At 43.3% G+C, this 22,273-nt stretch overlaps 1 protein-coding gene across 3 annotated transcripts in view; it reads right to left on the bottom strand.

Moving 5' to 3' along the window:
• Nucleotides 1-22,001, bottom strand: part of BMPER (BMP binding endothelial regulator) — a 149,280-nt gene extending 127,279 nt beyond the window's left edge. The window contains exons 1-2 of one of the 3 annotated variants that reach the window (XM_064704879.1): nucleotides 21,952-22,001; nucleotides 18,349-18,434 (exon numbers count right to left, since the gene is read on the bottom strand). In XM_064704879.1, coding sequence (XP_064560949.1) covers nucleotides 18,349-18,434; nucleotides 21,952-21,985 — 120 coding nt within the window. In that variant the 5' untranslated portion in view covers nucleotides 21,986-22,001. Of the gene's footprint in view, nucleotides 1-18,348; nucleotides 18,435-19,241; nucleotides 19,672-21,951 lie in introns of those variants that run through there. The other 2 variants (XM_064704880.1, XM_064704878.1) reach the window with 2 other exon arrangements.
• Between the last annotated feature and the right edge of the window lie 272 nt (nucleotides 22,002-22,273).

Below are 22,273 nucleotides of genomic sequence, written 5' to 3'. Positions count from 1 at the left end.
TACAGCTAAATAAAATGCCAACATGAAAAGGAAAGAAAAAAAAAACCCACACACTAAAAAGGAGTCTGAATATTTGGCAGAGATCTTGGAGAGGATATGTGCCAAACCACAGCTTGGAAGCCACAGCCAACTTTCTACAGGGTTCCCCACTGGACTCCTGCCGGCTCACAGCAGCCACCAGGAGGATGGCTCTTTTCAACCTGGATTTGGCTTCAAGAAGGAAAAAAAAAAAAAAAAGGAAAGAAAAAGAAAGCAAAATAGGAGTCTGCTTCATTTATTCAGGACTGTACCAAGGAGTGCTTCCATCGATGGTATCCTGAGCCCACTCTTGTGCTGTAACAGCTGGCTGCAGAAGACACTGAAGATGTGGTTTCTCAGGGGGACAGATGTCCACAATGATGGTCTGGGGTTGTTTTTCTTTCTTTCTTTTTATGTATTGAAAATGCTTTTAGGAAGCTTGCGCTGCATTTCTAATACCCTGAGGTTATTAATTATTTATACTGAATAGGAAAAATGTTACTTAAACTTTCATTTAACCAAAAAAATGCTGTGGAGAGAAAAATAATGAAAGCAAGACAGAGAGATTAGGTAGGAATACCAACTACCATTAATGACTAATCCTGAAAACATTCATTTTTTACCACTATTCATGGTAATTCTGATAATTCATGCTGGTAATTCTGATAAGACTCCTCACCAAGCAGCTCAGGGTGTCCTTAAGTTTCTGCTAGGAGAAGGCTGTGGGATCACCCATGAAAACAATAACAATTTTCAAACAATGGCAAAAGTTGCCCCCGAGGAATATGGGATGGAGCTTTCAAATACACACATGTGGCCTTAGGAGAAGAAAGAGCCATTTAAAATTAATGAAACAAGTGTATTCAATTCACATGGGCAGCCTCTCCACCGCAAGGCAAAGGGCAGGCTCCAATGCCGGCCCCTGCCACGTGCCATGATCCCATGTTCTTAGGCCACGCTGCTGGGCTCTCTGCCAGGTGTTGCACACAGCCAGAGCATCCTCTCAAGCACACAAGAAGCCACACTCACACCACACAGGCCACGGGAGCCAAGGTTGGGACCAGCACTGGCCACAGGCTCTGTCCCTCAGCAAAGCTCGGGAGTCCCAGGCCTGTGCCCGCACCTATGTTTATGTGCAAACAGCCCCGATGTTGGGCCAGCTTGAACTCGAGAACAGGCTCAGACACATGCTCAACTCATGGTCTAGACAAAACCTGAGGCTCTTTCTGAAAATAGCACCCTTGCTTCTTTGGCACTCCTGCCTGGAACTCTGTCTCAGGCCCGATTTACAAACCAGAGTTGATGCAAGCAAGAGATCCCTGCTAAAGCTGTGGGACTGCTGTCTTCCATGAGCATTTCTCTACCTGAGCAAGAGCCACACCGTTAGGCTTCAGGCAGGAGACACCACTCCTCAAGGAGAGATGTCTGCAGACCCTTGAATCACTGTCAAGATGAGGGAGATGAGGATACGGTCACATTTCCCTTATTCCCTTCCAATCATCTGTTGGGGTTTCTTTCTCTTGCAACACAAATTTTGTGAGTACAGTAAAAAGTAGTTTAGCACACTAAATGCATTTCTAAATTCAAGGTGAAAAAAATATTTTCCTATGAAATGATGTTTGTTCTCAGGAAAATGGTAGCATTCTCTCCACATAACTCTACAAACACCAAGGCATATGCTTCACCAAGAGAGAGAAAGGTCCCATTATTTTAAGCACGTAAAATTGTAATGGGACAACTCACAGGAGTGAAGTCAAACAAACACTTCAGTACCTTCAGCATTAGGTCTTTGCCTGTGGCAGAACACGACCACAATTTCAGCATGAACTGCATTAGATACAAGTGACAGTATTTTAGTTCAGTTCACAGTGTTTCTTTCTTTTTTGAGCAGACCACTCAGTAGTCTTTGATTTCCCCCCTGATCCCTGTAATCTGTTTACCTTATCTGGCCTCTCAGGGTGAGCAGGAGGAGGCTGCAGCCTTCCCTGTGGTGATGCTCAGCCAGCACCAACCATCCCCCTTCATAATTCGAGCTCTCCCTGCTCCCTAGGAAAGATGATTAAAACAAGGGCCCTGCTGAAAGATGACACCAAATTTCACTTCAAATGGGTATTCCCCACTGCTGTGAGGAAGACATGAGTATGTGCAAGTGATTCAGGACAAATCACTCACAACCCCTTACAGTCTGAACAGATTTTTTATTTTTTTTTCACTGTGCTTAATGATGTACACCAGCACAAGGAAAGTGACCTTGCTGCAATCCCAACACTCCCTGACAGCCCTGTGCACCAGCATTTGGTGAAAAGAAAGCACCATCTCTTCCTCCTGCGTTTGCTGGCATTAATACCTAGGCTGAAGCTGAGGTCAGGGTCCCAGAACATCAAACATTTTGCAGCACATCCCTGCTCCAGTGAGCTCAGGGACAAGGCAGACATGGCCAGACAGAATTACTGTAACTGCAGACTGACATTTCAGTCAGAAAGCAAGAGCAGGATCCAGACCATGTAGCTCTCAGTCTCCCTGTCTCTACCTCAACATCCAAGCAGCTTCAGATTAGAGTTCGTCAGCTGCACAATTATAGGCAACACTCTTTACCTGTCAGCAGAATAGCATGGCAGTCTTCTAGCAAAAGAGACAGGGCCTTCACAAGTTCCCAGCAGTTCATACCATAGTAAAGAAAACACCCACAGTAATCCAGGAGCCAGATTTCAAGGAAGGGTTACACACAGGGATTCCTGTGGGAGACCACGCCTTCATGTTTCATGATGCACACTTTTAAGATTCACATGTTTTTCTGTGAATTTTAATTCACAGGATTATGTTTGTACTTTATCAAGTAACAGTTTGAATCAATTATCAATTACTTAAATCTGATTACAATACCTAAGAAAAAGGTAATCATAGGCAATACCTATTGATTTGAAGCTCCAGCTGCAAACCTGTACCCATGCTGCTGTAAAAGCTCACTGACCCAGCCCTGTGAGTTTATGATCTACCCCTTGTTGAATGTTCACAGGTACTCAGATCAGTCAGAAAAGCCTTTTGGATGATTACTACCCAGCCCATTTTCAGCTAAATGGGTGATGCTGAAAGCAAGGTCCAGCCTGGTCCTGTCTGGTTTACCCTGACAGAAGCTGGTGGAGAATTCATTCTCCCAGAGAAGTGATGGGCAGCTGAGGGCCATAAAAGCTTCTGCTGTCTGAGCTTGGTCCACCAAACACAGCTGAAGTCAGCAGATGTGGAACAGCACTGCTGTCCTGAGTGTATCCTGGAGCACACTGGTCACCCTTAAGTGCCATAGGATGGCTTGGAGTAGGAGAAGTCTGCCAAGAAAACTTTTCTGAAAACACCCAAAATAAATTCTACTCCTAAAAATCATTGAAGATGACACTCATGGATTATCCAGCTGATTTGATAGAGGGGAAAGCAGGTTACACCAATGGTTTAAAATAAATTATTAAATTATTTTAATTCAAAATTTTAGATCAAGCCAGGGTGTCATGTTGTGGCTCATCTCAAAAACTAGCCCTGCCCATCAAAAGAGTGTCCTAAAAATATTCTGCTTTTCTTTCTTTACTAATGTTATCCCAGTACTACACACACTGCTATTCTGGTAGATAATGTCAATGAGAGATAAACAAAGCCATTAAAACAATAAAAAGGACATCAAAATCAAAGCACCTCAAAATCAAATCTATCAGTTCAAAATTCTTGGTTTTGGTAACTGTATTTTCTATTAGAGATGAAATACTGACCAATAGTATTTTTTCTTCTAATGTTGTGAATTAAAATTTCTTTGACATGTATTAAAAATAAATACAGACTGCTTTTAAAATAATTATCATTTCATCACAATTTGATAGGCTAAATCTACAAATATATTATCCAAACAATAATTACCTGTCATTGCATCTTTATTACCTTCTCTGTCTGAGGCCTGCTTACTCAGTCTTTACACTGGAGATTTCAGCAGTGGCAAATGCTGTAGTTTTGGGCTTCAGTCTGTTCTAAAAACTTTGAACAAAGCAGCCCTTGAGGCCATGTACTTCTTAAAGACTTTAAAAAGCCCAATGGGCCTCCTAACTTACTCTGCAACAAGTCATATCCCATGAAGAAACTCACTCCTGTACAACACAAAAACAGGGCTAGATTAAAGAAAAGGAAAGAAAAAGAGCAGGGTCCCCTGCTGCTCTGTCTGGCCAGAATCATGTCTTTTACTGCCCATATCCTCTAAAGAAACGATGCTCTCATGATATATTACCCTAATACATCACCAAATGACAGTTTTCTCATGATACTGTATCCTCAAAGATGTGATGCATGCCAGAAGCAGCGACAGGAGATCTCAGCTGGGGGAGAGAAAGGGGAGGGTTTTTTATTTTCTTTCAAACGTTTAAGCTACACTTTGGGGTTTCCTAATGTTATTTTGAGAGGAAAATCCCTGTCAATCGTAGATTCATAATCCAGAGGACTCCTAGAAGTTTTTGCTGTACAGCTTTTAAACCGGAAAGCACCAAAAAACCAGTCTCTTCATTTAATTGAAGCAAGTTTTGAAATAGGACCAAAACGCTTGAGGAACAACAACCAAATAAAAATAGTAGCCCAAAAGAAAGAAGCAACCAGAGTCTGTTTTCTATTATGAAATTATTTAGGCAAAAGGCCTCCAGACACTGCTGTTTTAATGAACTTGCAAGGAAACTAAGAACTGACCCTTAATTTGTTTTCTTACGTGATCTTGCCCGTGCTACGCAGTGGTTTTAGAAAATAAAAAAAGGTTATTCACAGCAGAGTCTGCAGAGAGAAGGCACAGCCTTCAACTTGTCAGTCAGCACAGAGAAGAGCGGGAAGAGACAAGGAAAAGGAATGTTTCAGGCAGGACCCCCCAGAGAAGGCAAAAGCTTTCAAGGTCTTTTAATGCTGCCTTCAACTCGCAAAGCCACACTCACTTTTGCTGCAACTGCTGCTTGGCTGCAGTAAAATCTTGTAGGGGCGGTGGTAATCCTGGGTCATGGGCAACCCATGGCAGGCACCCCTCTAAAGATGCCTTCATCCAGCTGCTGCCAGCAAAGGAAGGCTCAAGGTCTTGGGAGAATTAGTCAGAAAAGCTTATGACACCGTGATGTTTAATTTGACACATCTCACTTCTGGGTGTTTCTACTTCCTACCTACTGAAACTTCTTTGCTTCCATCAGCTGCAAAGAAGAAAGGTAGAATAAGCTTTCCTTTGTTGTGATAAATCACACTGCTGAATTCAGTAAGATTGTGCTTTCAAAACTTCAGCCAACACTGTAGCTAATAGGAGGAAAAGCATATTTTGACTTGTGGACTAAGCAAAAGCGATATGGAAGTCATTGAGAAGAAACTAAAAGCCAAAGCTGTCAATGTCACTTTCACAGTCCTTGAGCTGACTTTGACCATATTTTGTGGCCTGGCCATGGCTGCTTTTGGGTGAGATGTAACAGCCCTCAATCACAGCAGTGATCACTTAGCCACATAACAATACCACTGCAGTCAATGAAACCACCCATGAGAGCTCAGAGCTTTGACTCGAGCTCTTTAGTGCAGACACATGCACAATGCCCCATGCTCTGGGTAGACCCTGTTAATTAAACACTTATTTTTAAATGCTGCTCTGGAAAAAATTTGCTGTCCAAAATAAGAAACTCATCTTACACAACCACTTTCTTCTTGAAAAATCCAGTGGTTAAAACATGTTTTTGCATAATCGTAGCCCTGCAGGGACAGTTCTCACTTCTGAAAAGCAAATTCCCTTCTTTCTGTTATGCACATGTACAAACAAACAGATTCTGGTATGTCCAAACCTTGCAAATTGCAACTATAATAATACATTGAATAGAAGCCATAGAAGCAGGTTTTTTTTCCTCAGCCTGTGTTCCCTTCACTCCTTCCTTTCCCTTGCTTCACTTGCACTGCGGGAAGTAAAAAAAATACCTGTTTCTGACAAGTAAATGGAGCTGACATCAGAGCGAAGCTCGAAGGTGAACAGGGTATGCACAAGTCATTTGTCATCTTGACAAAGTGAGATTTGGTCACCAGTGGGACACTTGAAAGACATCTGAACAGTCGGCCTTGACCACCAGCATTTCTTACAGCTTATAAAGGGACTCATGGGACCAAGAACACAACCTGCTTTTGGAAGTGACTCCTGCAGTGGTACCTCTTGATAGATGTAAAGGCAGTGTGATATATCAGGTGCCATTAAGATCTTTGCTAGCAGGTTCTATTTACATAAGTATGGAGGGTTGATAGCATCTTGTTAACCCAATTAATGAGACTCAAATGTCAGGAAACAGATTATGCCTGGCTTAAAGTCCACAGTGCTCTGAAGGCAGATAGACAGGATTTCATTGTGTGGGACAGCACTTTGAGCGAGGACTCAGGCAGCAATCCTTCTACCTGTACAGCTAGGAGAGGCAGAAAGGCGATCTGAAATCCAAAAGTTTCACACCTTTAGCACAAGAAGGGCTCTTTATGATGAGAGATTCAAGAGTCATGTAAAACAGAGAACCTACAGCTGGACTGAGGAAAACTAAAAAAGTATCCACTTGAGGTCTTGGAAACTTTATTTTTTTATTAACTGTACCTTCTTCTGCAATTAGAGAAAGTCCTTGCTGCCAAGTCACAGCCAGGTCTGGATTAGAAGAGAAACAGTGTTTCATCCAGCCTGTCCACACTGCTGAGTTTTACATGAGCAATTGAAACGTACTTCTCTACCCTAGAGATCCTGACCAAGATGAGATCACTAATCTCTTCATCAGTGACTCTCGACACACTGCTTTATACAATAAACTGCTGTTCTCCCCCAGCCTCCCACTATCAAGCTCTATGATATAGAAGCAGATGCTCCTGTCACCCAGGTCAGAGCAGTGAACCCTGAATGGCACAGCGTGAGGTGCTTGGCCCCAAAACAGAGGGGGGTTTAGGGAAAGGCCTTGTGCTCAGCAACGCTGCCAGCTCTCTGCTCGGCATGACAGCTGTAAGGAATTCCTCTTCAGAGCTCTCTTCCCAATGGAGGAAGGCAGAAAGCACGGGCAGCCTGGGCCAGCAGCCCAGCCTCAGCACCACTCAGCAGGTCAACCTAAATCCTACGATGGGCACAGTACCCTGTGGGCACACACACAAATTGTCTACAAACACACAGGAGTTGTATTAATTCTCCAGAAGACACTTCAAATCCCTCTAAACCTCTGGTTCCAGGGCCATGAGTAACTTTCCTGAAGTTCGCATAACTTTCCTGAAATCACATTGCATCCACATCCTCTCCTGCCCGCAGTCCTTGTGCCCACTGAACAGGCTTGGAGCTGCCTGCTCATCTCTCCAAAAGGCTTCCTTCCAGCAAAACTCCCTTTTCTGGTACACAATTTGCTTCCTTTTCCCCTTTTTTGGTTTCCACCTTTTTATTTTTCTTTTTATGTGGACTGGATTAATTATTTAAAAAAAAAAAACCCAATGATATCAAAGGTACTCCTTTTATACTTAAACAATTATACAAATTATACAAATTATATTTCAGGCAGCAAATATGTATATGCTTCACATAACAAGTGCATTAAACCATTCAAATTTCTTACTATCATAGCCCTAAGTTCTAGATATTTTATAAACTTCAGCTTCAGATTGATTTTGGGGTCAAATGATTTTTTTCTTGATGATTGAAAACCTTGTCAAGTTAAACTGAACATTCACAGGAGTTTTCTCAGAAGCCACACAAATTGCAGACTTCTTCAGTTTCTTCTGCATTTTCATGTCAGACAAGATCTGGTTCAGTATCAGTGCTTTCTGCTGCATCTTAAATGTCAACAATTTCCTCCAGAAATGCTTCATGCCTATAGATCATGGACAGACAATGCCTCAAACATGCATCTGTTAGAAAAGTTCCTTACACTACCAGATCCCAAACATTTTAAGGTGCAGCAATTTTAATTTTCCAGCATTTTTAATCCACTGCACTTACAAACATCCACCAAGACTTGATTTATAGGCTAAAGAACTTGCATGTTTTGCATTTGGTCTGCCAAAATAATTTCATTCATTTATTTGAATCAAAAGGATTTTTCAAATTGAATCAGGCTACCAGGCTAGCTATCCCCAGGACTGTTTGGGTAGAAGGGTAAAGTGCTACTTATGAAAATTATCATCTGTGCACTGTCATATACAGAAAAAAAAATACTCTCTGTAACAAGCAAAGGTTCAACAGCCTCCCTGTAGCAGGAGAGCCTTCTGGTTTATCAGTGTTTTATGCCTTACAGGCAATCCTTCTGCTAACAGCCTTATCTCACAGCCAGCCACCCTCCTGGCTCCTTCCTGCCCCAGTGGTTTCAGGGTGACACAACCCTGAGATGTTCCACTGACTGGCACAATCAGATCATCATCATCATGTAGCCCTAGAGCAACCATTTATCAGCTCTTCTCCATCTCTCTCAAACCATACCTCAGCTGTACATCCAGACATAAAAAAGAACAAGGAGACAATCTCAGGACAACCAAGGTCTGTTATTTGTCATCCACTAATAAATCCTAAGACAAAACAGAAAAACAAATGCAAACATATGAGTCTAGCTGGCCATCAGAACACACTTTGATGATTCCAAGCCTTGGGAAACTCTCATTTCCTATTGAAGCCACTTAGCATAACATATACATGTCAGGAGCCAGTGAAAAAAACCCAAACCCTAAACAAGGAAACATAATTCAAAACACATAGACTTCTAACCTATGAGCTGTCAGAAATCCGATTTTCCTGGCCAGGGCTGTGCAACATCTTTGCTTGCATCCCCCTGGTTGTGGAGGAGTGCAAGGTGCTGCTGCCATGCCTCTAGCAAGATGTTTAGCCAGGAAAGAGGATTTGAGCCATGCCATGGCCTGATGGGGAGAGGGGCAGCTGATCCTGCAGCCAGCAGAGGAGCCTGGGGTTACACTGAGCACACCTGAGCTGCCCAGGGCTGAGCTATGCCTGCTTTTCTGTGAAGCAGAAATGGCAATCTTCAACTTCTCGAGTCTTACAGGAAGTTTCAATGCTGCTTGCTGAGGTTTGCTCATACTTTAGCTGCATTGAATGCCTAGGGTGAGCCAGAGTGTCTCTGGAGCAAAATGCAGTGCAACCAGGTCAGCAGAGCTCTGAGGAAGAGTTAAAGAAAGCCTCACTCAACCTCTAACACTGAAGCTTCATGCAAAGGTTTACTTAAGACAGGGACTCAAAAAAACTGGGACTGCATTTTGTCTGGGAAAACATCAGGTCTTTGGTATCATTTTTTCTGCATGGCATTTCATCACATCCCCATCCTTAGTATTCACAAGAATAAATATATCTCAACTCTAATGCTGTTTCACAGTACTGCCTTTTGCCATAGCACTTCCCAGCAGACACATACAATGCTTCCCTCTGAAAAATCTGAGATACACTACAGAAAATTAAAACTATAGTCAGGAGGTTGATGTGTAGAACAGATAACAAGTAAAAACATGAAAATCATAGACAATGCATGAAGACAAGTTATTTTCTCAGCAAGCTGGTGATGCACAGTCCTACTTTCACACCAGATTATGGATGACTATCTAGAGCAAGTGGTTCTAGACATGAGGGAAACAGAAAAAAAAATCCAGGAAAATAGTCTAATAAATAAATGAAGAGATGGACAAAAAGTTTATGAAATTCAGGTGTCAAGCACACAAGGTAAGCTTCTGAGCTTCTGGGGATGATAAGGGATGAGATCCACGCTGTACTTGGATCCAGAGCCCAGCATTTGATTCAGGTTGGTACAAAACACTGCACAGAGCTCGATCAATCAAACTGTCAGACTAGGAATTTTTTACCTGCAGCTTAATGCATAAGATGAAGAGGCCAAGATGCTCCAGAGGAAGTAATCACACCAGTTATTAGGTACAGTATAAGCAAGTACCAGTATGATAGTCATGTTAATAGTAGTAATACAGGTAAAAGCTTTTATGTAATATTGGGCTTTTTTCTTCACAATGGCCTTTTATGTGACCATAAGCTCAATATAAAGAGGTTGCATTTTCATTTGATTTTTTGGTTGTTTTTTAATATTTTTCTTCCTTCAAATTTTCTACTAAATCATGATGGGGAAATAAAACCAGATATTTGATGGGGAAAAATATCTCTCTTTTATGCAGCAGCACAAAGCAGAGCAGCAGAAGTACTGACACTGTGAGCCATTCACTTACAGAACCATAATTCTTAAAAGGACCATTAACAACTCAATGGAAGAAACTTGAAAGCTAATAAAAACTATATACAGGTAACTGTATGCTTTTTAAATGCCATTTTGATATTGGACCAGCTCTTTAATAATGTTTTTCTTATTGGCAATAAAAAAGTGTCTTAACTTAGACTGATCCATTTTGCTCTTATTGTAGACGCATTCCAAAGACATTTGCAAGTTATATTACATTTTTCCATTTAGTTTATGGCATTTTTGTGCCCTTCATATTTTTCCATGTATTATTTATACATATTCTTTTGTATTTGAGATATCTGATCCTTTAATTACACCAAAGAGAATCTCATTTTCATACATGATGGATTGGATCTTCATCATCGTTACAGTGACATATCACCAGCTCTCTTCCAGGAGGGCTTTGCCAAGACCTATAATCAGTTCAGCACTGTGTGCATATGTGTATTTGCTCAGTGCAGCTGCCTATGTTAGAAATGTGCCAGTAGTGAACTCTTCACTAGCCCATGTGGTCTGAGAACAACATGAAATAGCTTCTTCCAGCCTGCAGATTTGCAGAAAGCCTTCATCATAAGCTGTTACACATGACTGTGTACCACATCCCCAAAATTATTGTCACGACAAAGCAGAGTGCTCTGAAGGCCAACATACCTGTGCACGGATGTGCCACAGTCTGAGGCAGCTCTTGGATATGAAGTGCAGAAAGTGGACATCAGAAGGTCCATGGATGGACAGACACAACAAACAATACTATGCAATCCATGATCGTTCCCAAGAGGGGGAATTCAGATGAGATGTTGCATGTGGTACTACTTGACCAGGGTGGGCATCCCTGTAATGGAACTAAACTGACTTGAACATTCCTCAAAACTGCTGATGGAAATTTTAGGGATCAAGCCAGAGCAACCATCCTCTACTACAGAGAGTTTGTCAGGCAGGTCAAACTCCTGTTTCACGGATGTTCTGCGTGAATTAAGAACAACTACAGGTGAACCTACCAGAATCATCCTCCAGAAGAGTTCACCAAAGCAATCACAATCCACCTCTGGGTCTTGTTCCAAGTCACCTCTCTCTTGCAAGACCTCATTCATATATACATACATATACATATTCATTACATACATTTCTTTCATTTCTATGACAAAGCACATATGGGACACCCTGCTGCACCAGACATGGCGTTATGTCTGGTTTTTGTTTTCAGGGTTTGTTTTTTAGGGTGGGGGGTGTTGGGTTTTTTCATTTAAAGGATTGCATATACATCTGTATTTAAGGAAAAAAAACTAATAAAACTTTCATCATGTTGGAGCATGTTTGGGTTTCAGGAACCCTTCATGCACCGATCAAAAAAGCATTCTCTTTTGGAGTAATATGGGGGTGAAAACTATCAGTACACTACTGTATCATAGGCTTTTTTGTCTCTCTGTTTATTATTTTTGTGGGTGAAGAGAAAGCTGATTGTATTATACAGTAATAAAGACCAAGAATATTTAAATTGAAAGAAGATGCAGTCTTGGTAGACTCTGTAGCTGATGTACGTAAACTATTGAAATTAAATTAAATAAAATAGGTATGAAAGAATTGTTTGATGATTTTTTGTTTGGTTTTTAATATGCACTACTCCACTAAAAGTCATCTGGGCTGCATTATACCTTGAAGCAACAACAATTGAATCCTCATGTACTAAAACACTGCCATCTTCACTGAACATGTGTCAAACACTTGCTCTCAGGCTAGCTATGTGCTTTTAACTGGTGTACTGTGCCACAGAAATCAGCTCTGCCATAGGTAAAGAACCCCAGCACGTCTAGTAGCGGTTTCGCTTTAGTCTGCAATGAAGACATAGTTTTCAGGACTGGGCTTCTTTTTGGCTGGAGGTGTGTGCATGCAGGGATGAACAAATGTCGAAGTTATTTCTTCAGTTTTTTGGTTTGCTTGCACTTGGTTTCACCAGTTTATTAGTTCAAGCTAGGCAGAACACTAGGTCTTATAATGATAAATTTAACATAACTTTTTATGAGCAAAAGTCAAATTCTACACTGCTCATTTGGATTTAAAAGAGGAAATTTAAACTACAGAATGATGTTTCATGCTGAATAAAACTTATGGCAATCAAAGCTCTGATTTCTAGTTTCCTGAGATCCTGTCTCCAAACTTTTCTCAGATTTCCAACACTTGGTTATCCTTTCTGGCCCACATTTATTTCCTTCTGGTCTGGATTTAGGTGATAAAAGGTTGAGACATATGATTACCACTCCTCAGGTGCAAATGGTAAGTTTGAGGCACAAGCATGAGGGATGGCGGGGAGGAGAAAAGGTGGGGAAACCGGCTCTGGTTTAGATGTGGTTTGTCAAGATTACTACTGGCTTTTATCAGCTATTTCTTGACACAACTCACTTTGTTCTAAACTATTTTAGGGAAAAAAATAATAAAAGACCTTTTCTCCCCACAAAAACCATACAAAACCTCAAATCATTCATTTTCTTCAAAAAAATTCTAGAAGCCCTTGCAATGGCAAGGCCACCATTAGCTGAGGTACACTTATCTATTTCCTTGCAGTTCCTCACTTCCACCCTGTCCCTTTCAGCTGGCATTTTTGGTATGTTCCTTTTGGAATTACACACACCACTGGCCAATGGATACATTATTCTTGGATCCCTGCTTGCTTCTGGCGAGGTGCTCAGGGTCCATGGAGTCGATGACAAACGAGCATGAAATGACACAGCTCTCCACACCACTGCTGGCACCACCACCTGTCATCGTTGTCACTGCTGAGCCCATCTCACCTTCAGGAAACTCAGCACTCAGAACTTTAACTGGGGCTAAGTTAATTCTGTGGTCTTTTCACATTCTCGCCCCATAATTATACACAGGTTCTCATTTCACCTATTTCCGACGGACTGCGGCGTTTTTATGTCTTTTCCACGTGTATGTTGAAGCACGTATTTCTTGAAAGCAAATGCCATAATATCAGTTGTGAGCCTACTTCTATTTTGAGTGCTAGGTACCTTCCAGCCAAAAAGCTGTACCAACAAAAACTCTACTGAATTTCATCATTTACCGTACTTGTACCAGATCTGAACTTAAATATTCCATTCCATGTTTTAAATGCTGACAGTCAAATAAAAGAAATCTAATCAGAAATTCCCTTAATAGTCCATTAATAGCATTTTTCCCCTAACATTTCAAAATTCTCAATATACAAAAAGTCCCAAGCTTACCAAAATGTTCTAGGCTTTTATATTTATGAAGCCTTGTTTGGTTCTACTAACAGAAATTTACTTATGCCTCCACTAACTCCAGCCCAAAACTTACATATATAACAGGGCAAGATCTGAAATTGTCATACACAACATGTTTGGGCTTCTCAAACTGCACAAAATGTGTAAAGTGTTCCTACGGATTTAAAAAAAATAATTTTTCCACAGATGGATAATTTTAGAAGATAATTTTTGCATTAGGTAGTGTAGCTATAATCATTTGCAGTCTTAAAGCATGTAATAACTGGAATCAATTTCTCAAAGTGAATCAATATAACTCCATTATGAATACCATCAAGATTATGTATTTTTACCTACAATCATTGTTACCAATTCAGACTAGTTCCCTAAAACACAAATTTCTTTCATTCATCTTCATGACCCACAGTTTCACTACTTTGATTTTCAGAAGCCAAGAAGACCTAAGACATTTTTACTGTTGACCACTAAGCATGACATAATGTCACAATCATATGTTCTCCAACGTTTTTTGTACTGTCAGGGCCCACACCATTATCTGAAATAATAGTTTCCCTTTTTTGGACAATTTTTCTTCACAGGGTTGGTTACCTTACTGCCCATTACATCCAGCACTTCCTTTCAGTGTTTACCTTCATCTGATACCCAGCTTGGTGCAGCTGAGAGCAATTCCCATTCTTTAATCAGAAAAGTCTTTAGCTGTAAACACAGTTTCAATGGGATGCTCAGCCATGGCACGATCAGAAAAACAATTTTCCAGTGCAACTTCTGTGTATCTGTTTTACCCATCAGCTCTAAGTACTTTCCCCAGTATCTGTTTTAGCAGCATATAAGGTGAAAGCATTTAAAAACAGGTACTTTCAGTTGCCTTCAGCCTTCTCTGCCCTTTTCCAGTATCTCAAATCCTATGGAAAACAAGGATGGATGTTTTATTTCCAGAGGCAGTGCTTCTCCAAGGAAATGCAGAGCCACAAGACATTCAGAGTGGAAGTGGGCAGAGCACTCTGGCTCTAACAGCATTTTGCAGACAGCAAGAGCAAGTTGTAAAGCATGCTTCCCCAAACCTCTGGATCATGAAGACAGCTTTAATTTGTCTTTTGTCCATCCGTGCCTCAGAAGAAGCTCAGGAGAATAGACACACCAAAAACCTGGCATATGTGCAGCCTGCCTGTTGCCAGAGAGACATGAAAGAAAATGAGTATGTTCAGATTGCAACTGTGTCACCCACATCCACTTGTAAAGTGGAGCGCATGAAGTAAAAAGCAATGTCTTTGTAGTCAAACCATTAGACCAGGAGTTAGGAGACCTGAGCTTTCATCAGTCCTACAAGAAATTCCTTGTGGATAAACCACATTCTGTTCTTTGACTTTGATGTTTTTCTCCAAAAGGACAAAAACAAAATGGCCATTTGTTGCACTCAGCTATAATAATGACAAGTTCTTTGGAGATCAAATTCACTCATGCTTATGACATTGCTAAAGTGTGGTAATTGCAAAAGTTCACATTGAAACTATTGTCTTAGAGGTATTAAAAATTACCACTTTTATGGCATTATTAAGACCATTTAGTAGAGACATATAAATTATGAATGTGGGAACTCGAGACTTTGCCCTTAAAGGTTTATTCAGATGGTAGTTTTTGCATGCAGAGTACTACAGTGTTTACATACACACACACCTACACACCCTTACTCTTACCTGTTTCCTTATATTAAAAGCCAGCATCAGAGCTGTTCCATGCACTCCAACACATTTCATTTTGACAAGGAGGTCCATCCAAAGAAGAACTATCTCACTGTGGGTGCAGTGCCTTTTCTATTAGAAAGCATTAGCCACAGTTCAGAAGTGAATGGCTTACCACACACCATATATGAAACCTCCAGCACATGACCCTCTATGTGAACTTCTCCATTACCTCAACTTCTTTTTCCACATGTTAGAGCAAGTGCTCAAGGATGAGCAAATCTGGTTTGGTAGCTAAACTTGGCTATCTCTAGGACATCCCCACCAACGTCCCTCTCGCATTCAAGATTCAGGAGTTTGTGTTAACAATAAAATTCTAAAACAAGAGATAGAACCTTCCACCAAGAGGTGTCCACATACGGCAGTCTGTGCTCTATGTGCTTTGCTTCTGCTCATGTTCCTACCATGAAAATCAGTCCACCCTGTCTGTGCTAATCAATGAGAAAAGAAAACTTTTGGTTTTGGTCTTCCTGCCAAGACTTTCCAGTGGTGAAAAAGGAATTGATTTTGTAATTGCTCTTTGCAGTCTTCATTTCATTATTGCAACTTACTCATTATCCATGAGCTTCCAATATTTACCACATTTGCTCCTAGAGCACTACGTGTTGCTTTACCCTCCAAAATAATTTAAGAGAAAATCAGAGATCATTTTGCTTGTGCTGCCTCTCATTCCCTCTTACTAGGATGTATCTGCATGCTCCACAGGACAGTCTGCAAAGTTCTATCAAACACTTGATGATACAGTTCCTGCATTTCAGTTCTGTGTCCTCTAATCTGTGAGATGGGCAAAGTCCTGGAAGGAGGTTAATGGACTCATAGAATGGTTTGGATTAGAGGGACGCCAAGGATCACTTGGTTCCAAACCCCTCACCATGGACAGGGATGCCACCCATTACATCAGGTTGTTCAGGATCCCCATCCCTGGCCTTGGACACTCACAGGGATGGGGCACCCAGAGTTATTTAGATATTCCTCTTCATTCCAGAGTTGTTCAGATTTCCGTAGCTTGTGTTGTTATTTATGGCAGCCTGTGGTCATGGAAATGCATCACCACTACGGAAGACACGCCATAATCCAATCTGCAATTCCAGTGACTCTCTTTACTGGTGTTTTTAATATAGGTGCCCTCTGTTGAATTTTCTGTCATCTCCTAAACAGCAATTGCTTCCTTTCTGTAACAGCTGATCAAGCTCTCTTTTTAATTGCTCACTTCTTACAGTATGAATTTCCATCAGGTTTGCCCTTGAAGAGAATAATCACTCTTCCAGAAAAAGTTCCTCACTGAATTGTTATTAAACAATCAATATTTCCAGTTGAATGTGAGGCAATCTGGTTTTCTATTCCCTCCTGGTCACAAATCACCCCATTTTTTCTTTTGTTTCCTCTTTCCCTAGACCTCTTAAAATTGATCTTTTCCCTTGTGGCAGGCCTAAACAAAGATTTCAGCAAGGGGCAGTCCAATAAGTCAACGCTTTGGATGTCGCACAGCACTAAAGCCAGTATCTCCAGACTGGTTTCCATCTCCTCTACCAAATCTCCCAGCTTCCAACTCAAGAAACACAGATTGCATTTATCCTTTGGCAGAAATAAAGCCGAGTGCAGCCAGGGCAGGTAACTGCAGTAACTCACTAGGCATCTGTGTGCTTAATAAAACATAGTGTTCTCCTGGCACAGAAAGGAGCCAAATGCCCTCAGCTGCCATTTCACTAAAGTAAGCCCTGCAAACCACAGGGATTTAGAGTTCTTACATCCAATGCTTTTTGCAGTCCTTCATGCTCGCACACTAAAAGGGTGCTCATTGATTTAATAAAGCCAAGGTCTAGAGAGATCTATAAATACAAGTGTTTTACCCTCATGCATTATTGCCCTGATGCCCAAGACTGAACTTCTGCTCTTTCACAGATAAATTGCTTCCTCGCTGGTTAACACCAGCTTCCATTAGCAAAAGTGGTGGCAGACATATTTGGGAAGGTGATCCATGATAAAACACAGCTTCGTCTCTCTCTTTGTTTTCCCTTTGATTTCTTTACTTGCCACATCCCATGCTCCTCTTTTTCCCATCTGACTATGCTCAGAAGAAATCAATGAGGTATTCTTTATCAATATTACCTATAAAATTATCAATGATCTCACTAAAATCTACTGAATTCAGTGCAGTGACAGATATCAACCTCGAGGGGTTCAAGATGCTCTTGATCCTAGAGTTGCCAAAATTGCCTTCTAAAAGGCAGTCTGAAACAATTCTTTACATCTTTTATAGGCATGCAATAATAATAATAATAATATCAATAATATTAGGGGAGAGGGTGTGTTGATATTTCAGTCCTAAAGTAGAACACGTTCTGTACATTCGGCTACTCTGTAAATTCCAATATGTAAAACATAGGGCTTTCTAGCCTATACTTTTCTTTGCATTCAACAGTAAATTAAGGTTTATGGCTTTTATTTAAAAATATCATAGGAAGTTTTATTTAGAATTACTGTTTTACAATAACTCCTAGGCCTTGGCTTGTCCAACTGAACTGCTCCCAAAAATGCTTAACTTTGAAACAGAATGACAAGGAAGCAGAATGTTTCTCCCCAAAATGTGCATCAGCTAACAACACCATTAACCACTGCACTCCCAGCACAGCAGGCAAAGCACTCTGACGAAAGCATCACTTGTCCTTTCACTGTCATGCTATTACAGCACATTCAGTCACATTTCTGCCTTCACCTCGCACCCTTGTGAGCTCCTCACCCACTGGGATCGTGACAGGGACCGGCTGGGAGCTCAAAGCAGCAGCGTTTCCAAACCTTACCTTTCCTTCTTTTCGCTGAGCTACAAGCAAAGACTTCTGGATGCACCCCCAACTCTGTGAAAGTTCTCCCCACAAATTCACATGGTAAACATGGTTTCACAACATCCTGAAATAAAGTCATGTACAACTTTGTGCCCGGGTTTTAAAGTCAAAGAAATTATTGCCAGATCATGTATTGGGTTACTTTCAATTAGCTCAGCTCTGAGATAACCTTGTGTTACATAAAGGCAACAGAGTCACCCAAGATTCGATTATCTGAAACATTCCCCTCTCTGCGCAGTTACATTTAGTACACGTCTGGATGTTCTTACTAGCTGAAATACACACTTACCAGGCAAACACACATTATACAAGGGTTGTCTGTGATAAAAGGTATCTGCAAAATTTCCCCTTCATTTTCACATTTTGCAACCGATCCTGAAATAGAAATAAAAATTTTAAAATACTAGCATACTTCATTTCGCCCTGACAGTTTTGGAAACTATCCTCGTCACACTCATGTTTAACCCTTGTTCCATTCCTAGCCCTCGATTTTAAATCCTGCCGTAATTTGCCCAATTTAATCAGTTCAGCATTTCTGCAGGATTCTAAAGAGAACAGGGAATGAGTGGCCTTTTATTGCTGCACAAACCTAGACTTTCTTTGTGCCCCAGTTATAGCAAAGAAGGACGCTTTTTCTTCTCTCGGATGACGTGTGGAGAATAACGAGTACTCCATGCAAAGCAGGATACGTCTATAACGATAGATCCAGAGCTCACTGAAATCAGCAGAAAGCTGTCCATTACACTCTGAGGACCTGGACCAGCACAAGCCCTAAACCAAGCATCCTTTCAATGCACGGCAACCACTTGGCAAATGAGTCAAAATTAGCAGGCAGACTGTCAAATGGAATCGAATTAGGAAAGCCTTTACGGCCCTACTGCTGATTAGTCGGTATTCTGTCACCCTGGAATCACTCCTCAAAGTCTAATGGCTCCTCGCCTGCGCTAGAATTTGATTCTGCGTTTCGCTCCGTGCCCCAGATCCCAGGAAGATAAAACCCTCGAGGGGAAACAGGGAGAATGGGGCGGGGGAGGAAAAGCAACAAGAAAACCATTTTTGGGGGGGAGAGAGGCACGGCCGCTGCGCTCACCTGCCCCAGCGCAGGCGGGCGCACCTGGGGCCGCCCTTCCCGCGCAATGCCACCCGGCGCAGGTGGGCCCGCAACGCCCGCGCCCGCCGTACCTGTGAGCAGGGAGGAGGCCGGCGCGCCGGGCAGGCACAGGACGCCCAGCAGGACGGCGGCGGAGGCCGGGGAGAGCCGCGGCATCGTCCCGGGGGTGCCGCTGCCCGCCCGGGTGCCGGCTGCGGGGCAGCGTCCGGGCCGCGCCGTCGGGCGGCGGAGCCCGCCCACCCCCGGCACGCCCGGCCCAGCACCGACCCCCGGCGCCGGGCAGCGGCGGGGGGTGGGGAGCGGCACGGGAGACCGCGGCCCGCCGGGGAGTCCCACCCCACGGCGGCACCGGGGGAGGGGACTGCGGGCGCGGGGAGAGCGGCTGTCAGCGCCTGCCCCTCGGCCCCGCACCCCCTCTTTCCATCACCCCCCTCCCTCGCCCGCATCCCTTCTTATACCTTCCTCTCCCCATAGTCCCTCCTCCGGCACCCCCCGGCCCCCATGCCTCCCTCCCCCCCGGCGCACACACGCACAGACAGGCTGCCAGCCCCAGACCCCGTTTCCCTGCCGGGAGATGCCCGGCCACTCCCTCCCGGCCCCGCCGAGCACCTCCCGGCCCGGCAGCGGCGTCGGGGGCTGCGCCCGCGGCCGCTCTGCGGGAGGGGCGGGGGAAAGGGAGAGAGAGGATCGAGGAGAAGAGGAGGAAAGAAGAAGAGAAGGAAAAGGTAGAAGAGGAGTAGCAGGGGAGGAAACACGGATCCTCGGACAGGGCCGGGGTACCTGGGCAGAGCGCGGCGGCTCCGGCGGGCTCGTCCCCGGCTGGTGTCAGCGCCCTCGGTGCTGCGGGCAGGTTTTGCCAGCCGCCAGCGAGCGGCGAGAGGGAAGGAGGGAAAGAAGGAAGGAAACAAGGAAGGGAGGGAGGGAGCGAGAGGTCGGAGTCTGTCCGCCGGGAGCTCCGCAGAGTAGCTCCGCTCCCCCGCGGCCCGCCCGGCCGGGGCCGCCGCTCTCCCTCGCCTCCCTCTCCTGGAGCCGCCGCTCCCCGAAGGGCTCCTCCGGCCCTCCCGCCCGGCCCCGGGGCTGCCTGGCCCCCTCGGGCTCCCCGGAGCTCGGCAGGCGCGGGCACAGCCGGGGCAGCTCCCGGGCCGCGCTGTCCCTCCCGAGCCCGGCCCGCCGAGCGCGTCCCTCGGCCCGTGGCTCCCCCGTGAAACCTTTGCAGCTCCTCCTTAACACTTGCCACTTGCAGGTCCACGCTTTGCTGTCCCAGGTGCAAACACGGTCAGTGTTAGCGACAGACATCCCCGACACCCAGCGTTTGTGCGCACAAGTAGGCGCGGGGACTGGACGGGATGACACTCGGGGAGAGTGGCAGGAGACTCTTCAGTGACAGATCTTCCCCAGACTGCTTTACAAATCGATTCCTTTCAAACTGTGATGTTTCACTTGGGGAAATGAACACTGTCTGAAATTTACTGCTCTGACAACAAGCTGAAAAATGCTTTCATATTTCTACACGTTCTGATTTTATTTCTTTGGGGGCTGCATGTGAGGTGTGATTTCCAAAATGCTTACAAATAGTGGAAAATCAGGTGCATGGCAGGCTGGTGTATACAGGACTGCTTCAAATACATTTTATTTTCCAAGACAAGCTGATTTGCAAGTTCATTTTGAGAGTAAAACCCAAAAGCCAAGACCTCTAAAAGTCTACACCCTTGCTCTAAAAATAAGATACGTACACCTCACTTTCAACACAACTTGTCACCTACCTTTAGGGTAGAAAGCAAAAGTCCTACAACAGCTGAAATTGCACCTATGGGAGGGACTGCAGAAAACTGATACTGATCACCTTCTGGACATCACTATCAAAATCCCTCTCCCTGAGGAAGGGAAACCTACTTTTTTCTTCCAACTTCAATCTGTACAGGTTGAAGCTGCTTAGGAACATAGAATAATTTAGATGCCATTATAAGTCTTTTATATTCCCTAAAAACACAAGTGAGGTCCAAAACTTTCTCTACGCTGTGTAGAATACATTATAAACTCAGTATATAAGTACAAAGCATGTAACCTGGAAATTTTTTTTTTTCCTGGGAAATATAATTTTTGCATTTCCATGCATTTTAAACAAAGATAAGCCTGTAGAGGTACATATTATTACACACTACTCCAGAACAGATTTTCACACATCCAGATGTTTTTTCCGTTGGAAAGATGTACTGAATCTTCTGGTAAACTGGCTTTTTCTTACTTCTCTATCTGTAATCAGTGGTTACATTTCCCTTTTCTAATTACAGTGCAGCCACAGCCTTTCTAAAGCAACAGCCATAGGAAAAATAAATCTACGCTGATAATTTCTTAAGTGACAACTACCACAGGAGAGTACTTATATTATCAAATGCATCGAATCTTCTCTTTATGCTGGTCTAAAATTCATTAAATATTAACATCTCCCGGTGTGAGAAACACACAAATCACAATGAGGGCATCAAATAACAATCCAGGCATCCAAGTAACAGCAGGGAACATGCTAAAATAGTCTGGAAAACGCAAAGAGGAAAGTTCTTTACAAAATGAAGACAGAAGGTGACAACAACTGAGGATCACACTCAATCCCTGCCATAATTCATTCACTTTAAACAAATACTTCATGAAATCATACTAAAGCAAAGCAGTCACAAAGCAATATGTTCAGATTTGTGACGTGATTTTCCTTTTTCCATGGAAAGAAACCATTGTCATCATCACTAAGGCACCTTCCACACACTGATTAGGCCTGAAACTTACCTCTGAACATGTGCAGCATGAAAACCTTGTCCATGGGGTGAGCTCACTCCGTCTGTGCATCTTCTGTTGCGGCAGCAGTGCTGAGGAGAGGAATTTGCTCGTCTTCCTTGCTTGGAGCACCTCCTGAAAAGGGACTTTAGGTCTCCCTGAACCATGGCTGCTCCACACCTCACTGCCTTTTGCTGTCCAGTGGAAGAGCCTGCTGAGGAGTGGTGCTGCCTCCGAGTCTCCCTGGTTGCCTATCTCCTCTGTCATCGGGGAAGAGGGGAGATGAGAGAGACGCTCATCCTTAGCAGCAACCTTTGTTGCTTCCTTGGTATTG

Source organism: Zonotrichia leucophrys, chromosome 2, assembly GCF_028769735.1.
Source record: "Zonotrichia leucophrys gambelii isolate GWCS_2022_RI chromosome 2, RI_Zleu_2.0, whole genome shotgun sequence".
NCBI classification, from domain to species: domain Eukaryota; kingdom Metazoa; phylum Chordata; class Aves; order Passeriformes; family Passerellidae; genus Zonotrichia; species Zonotrichia leucophrys.
Note: the sequence above shows the minus strand (reverse complement) of the source record. Positions and strands in the feature narration are given on the sequence as shown.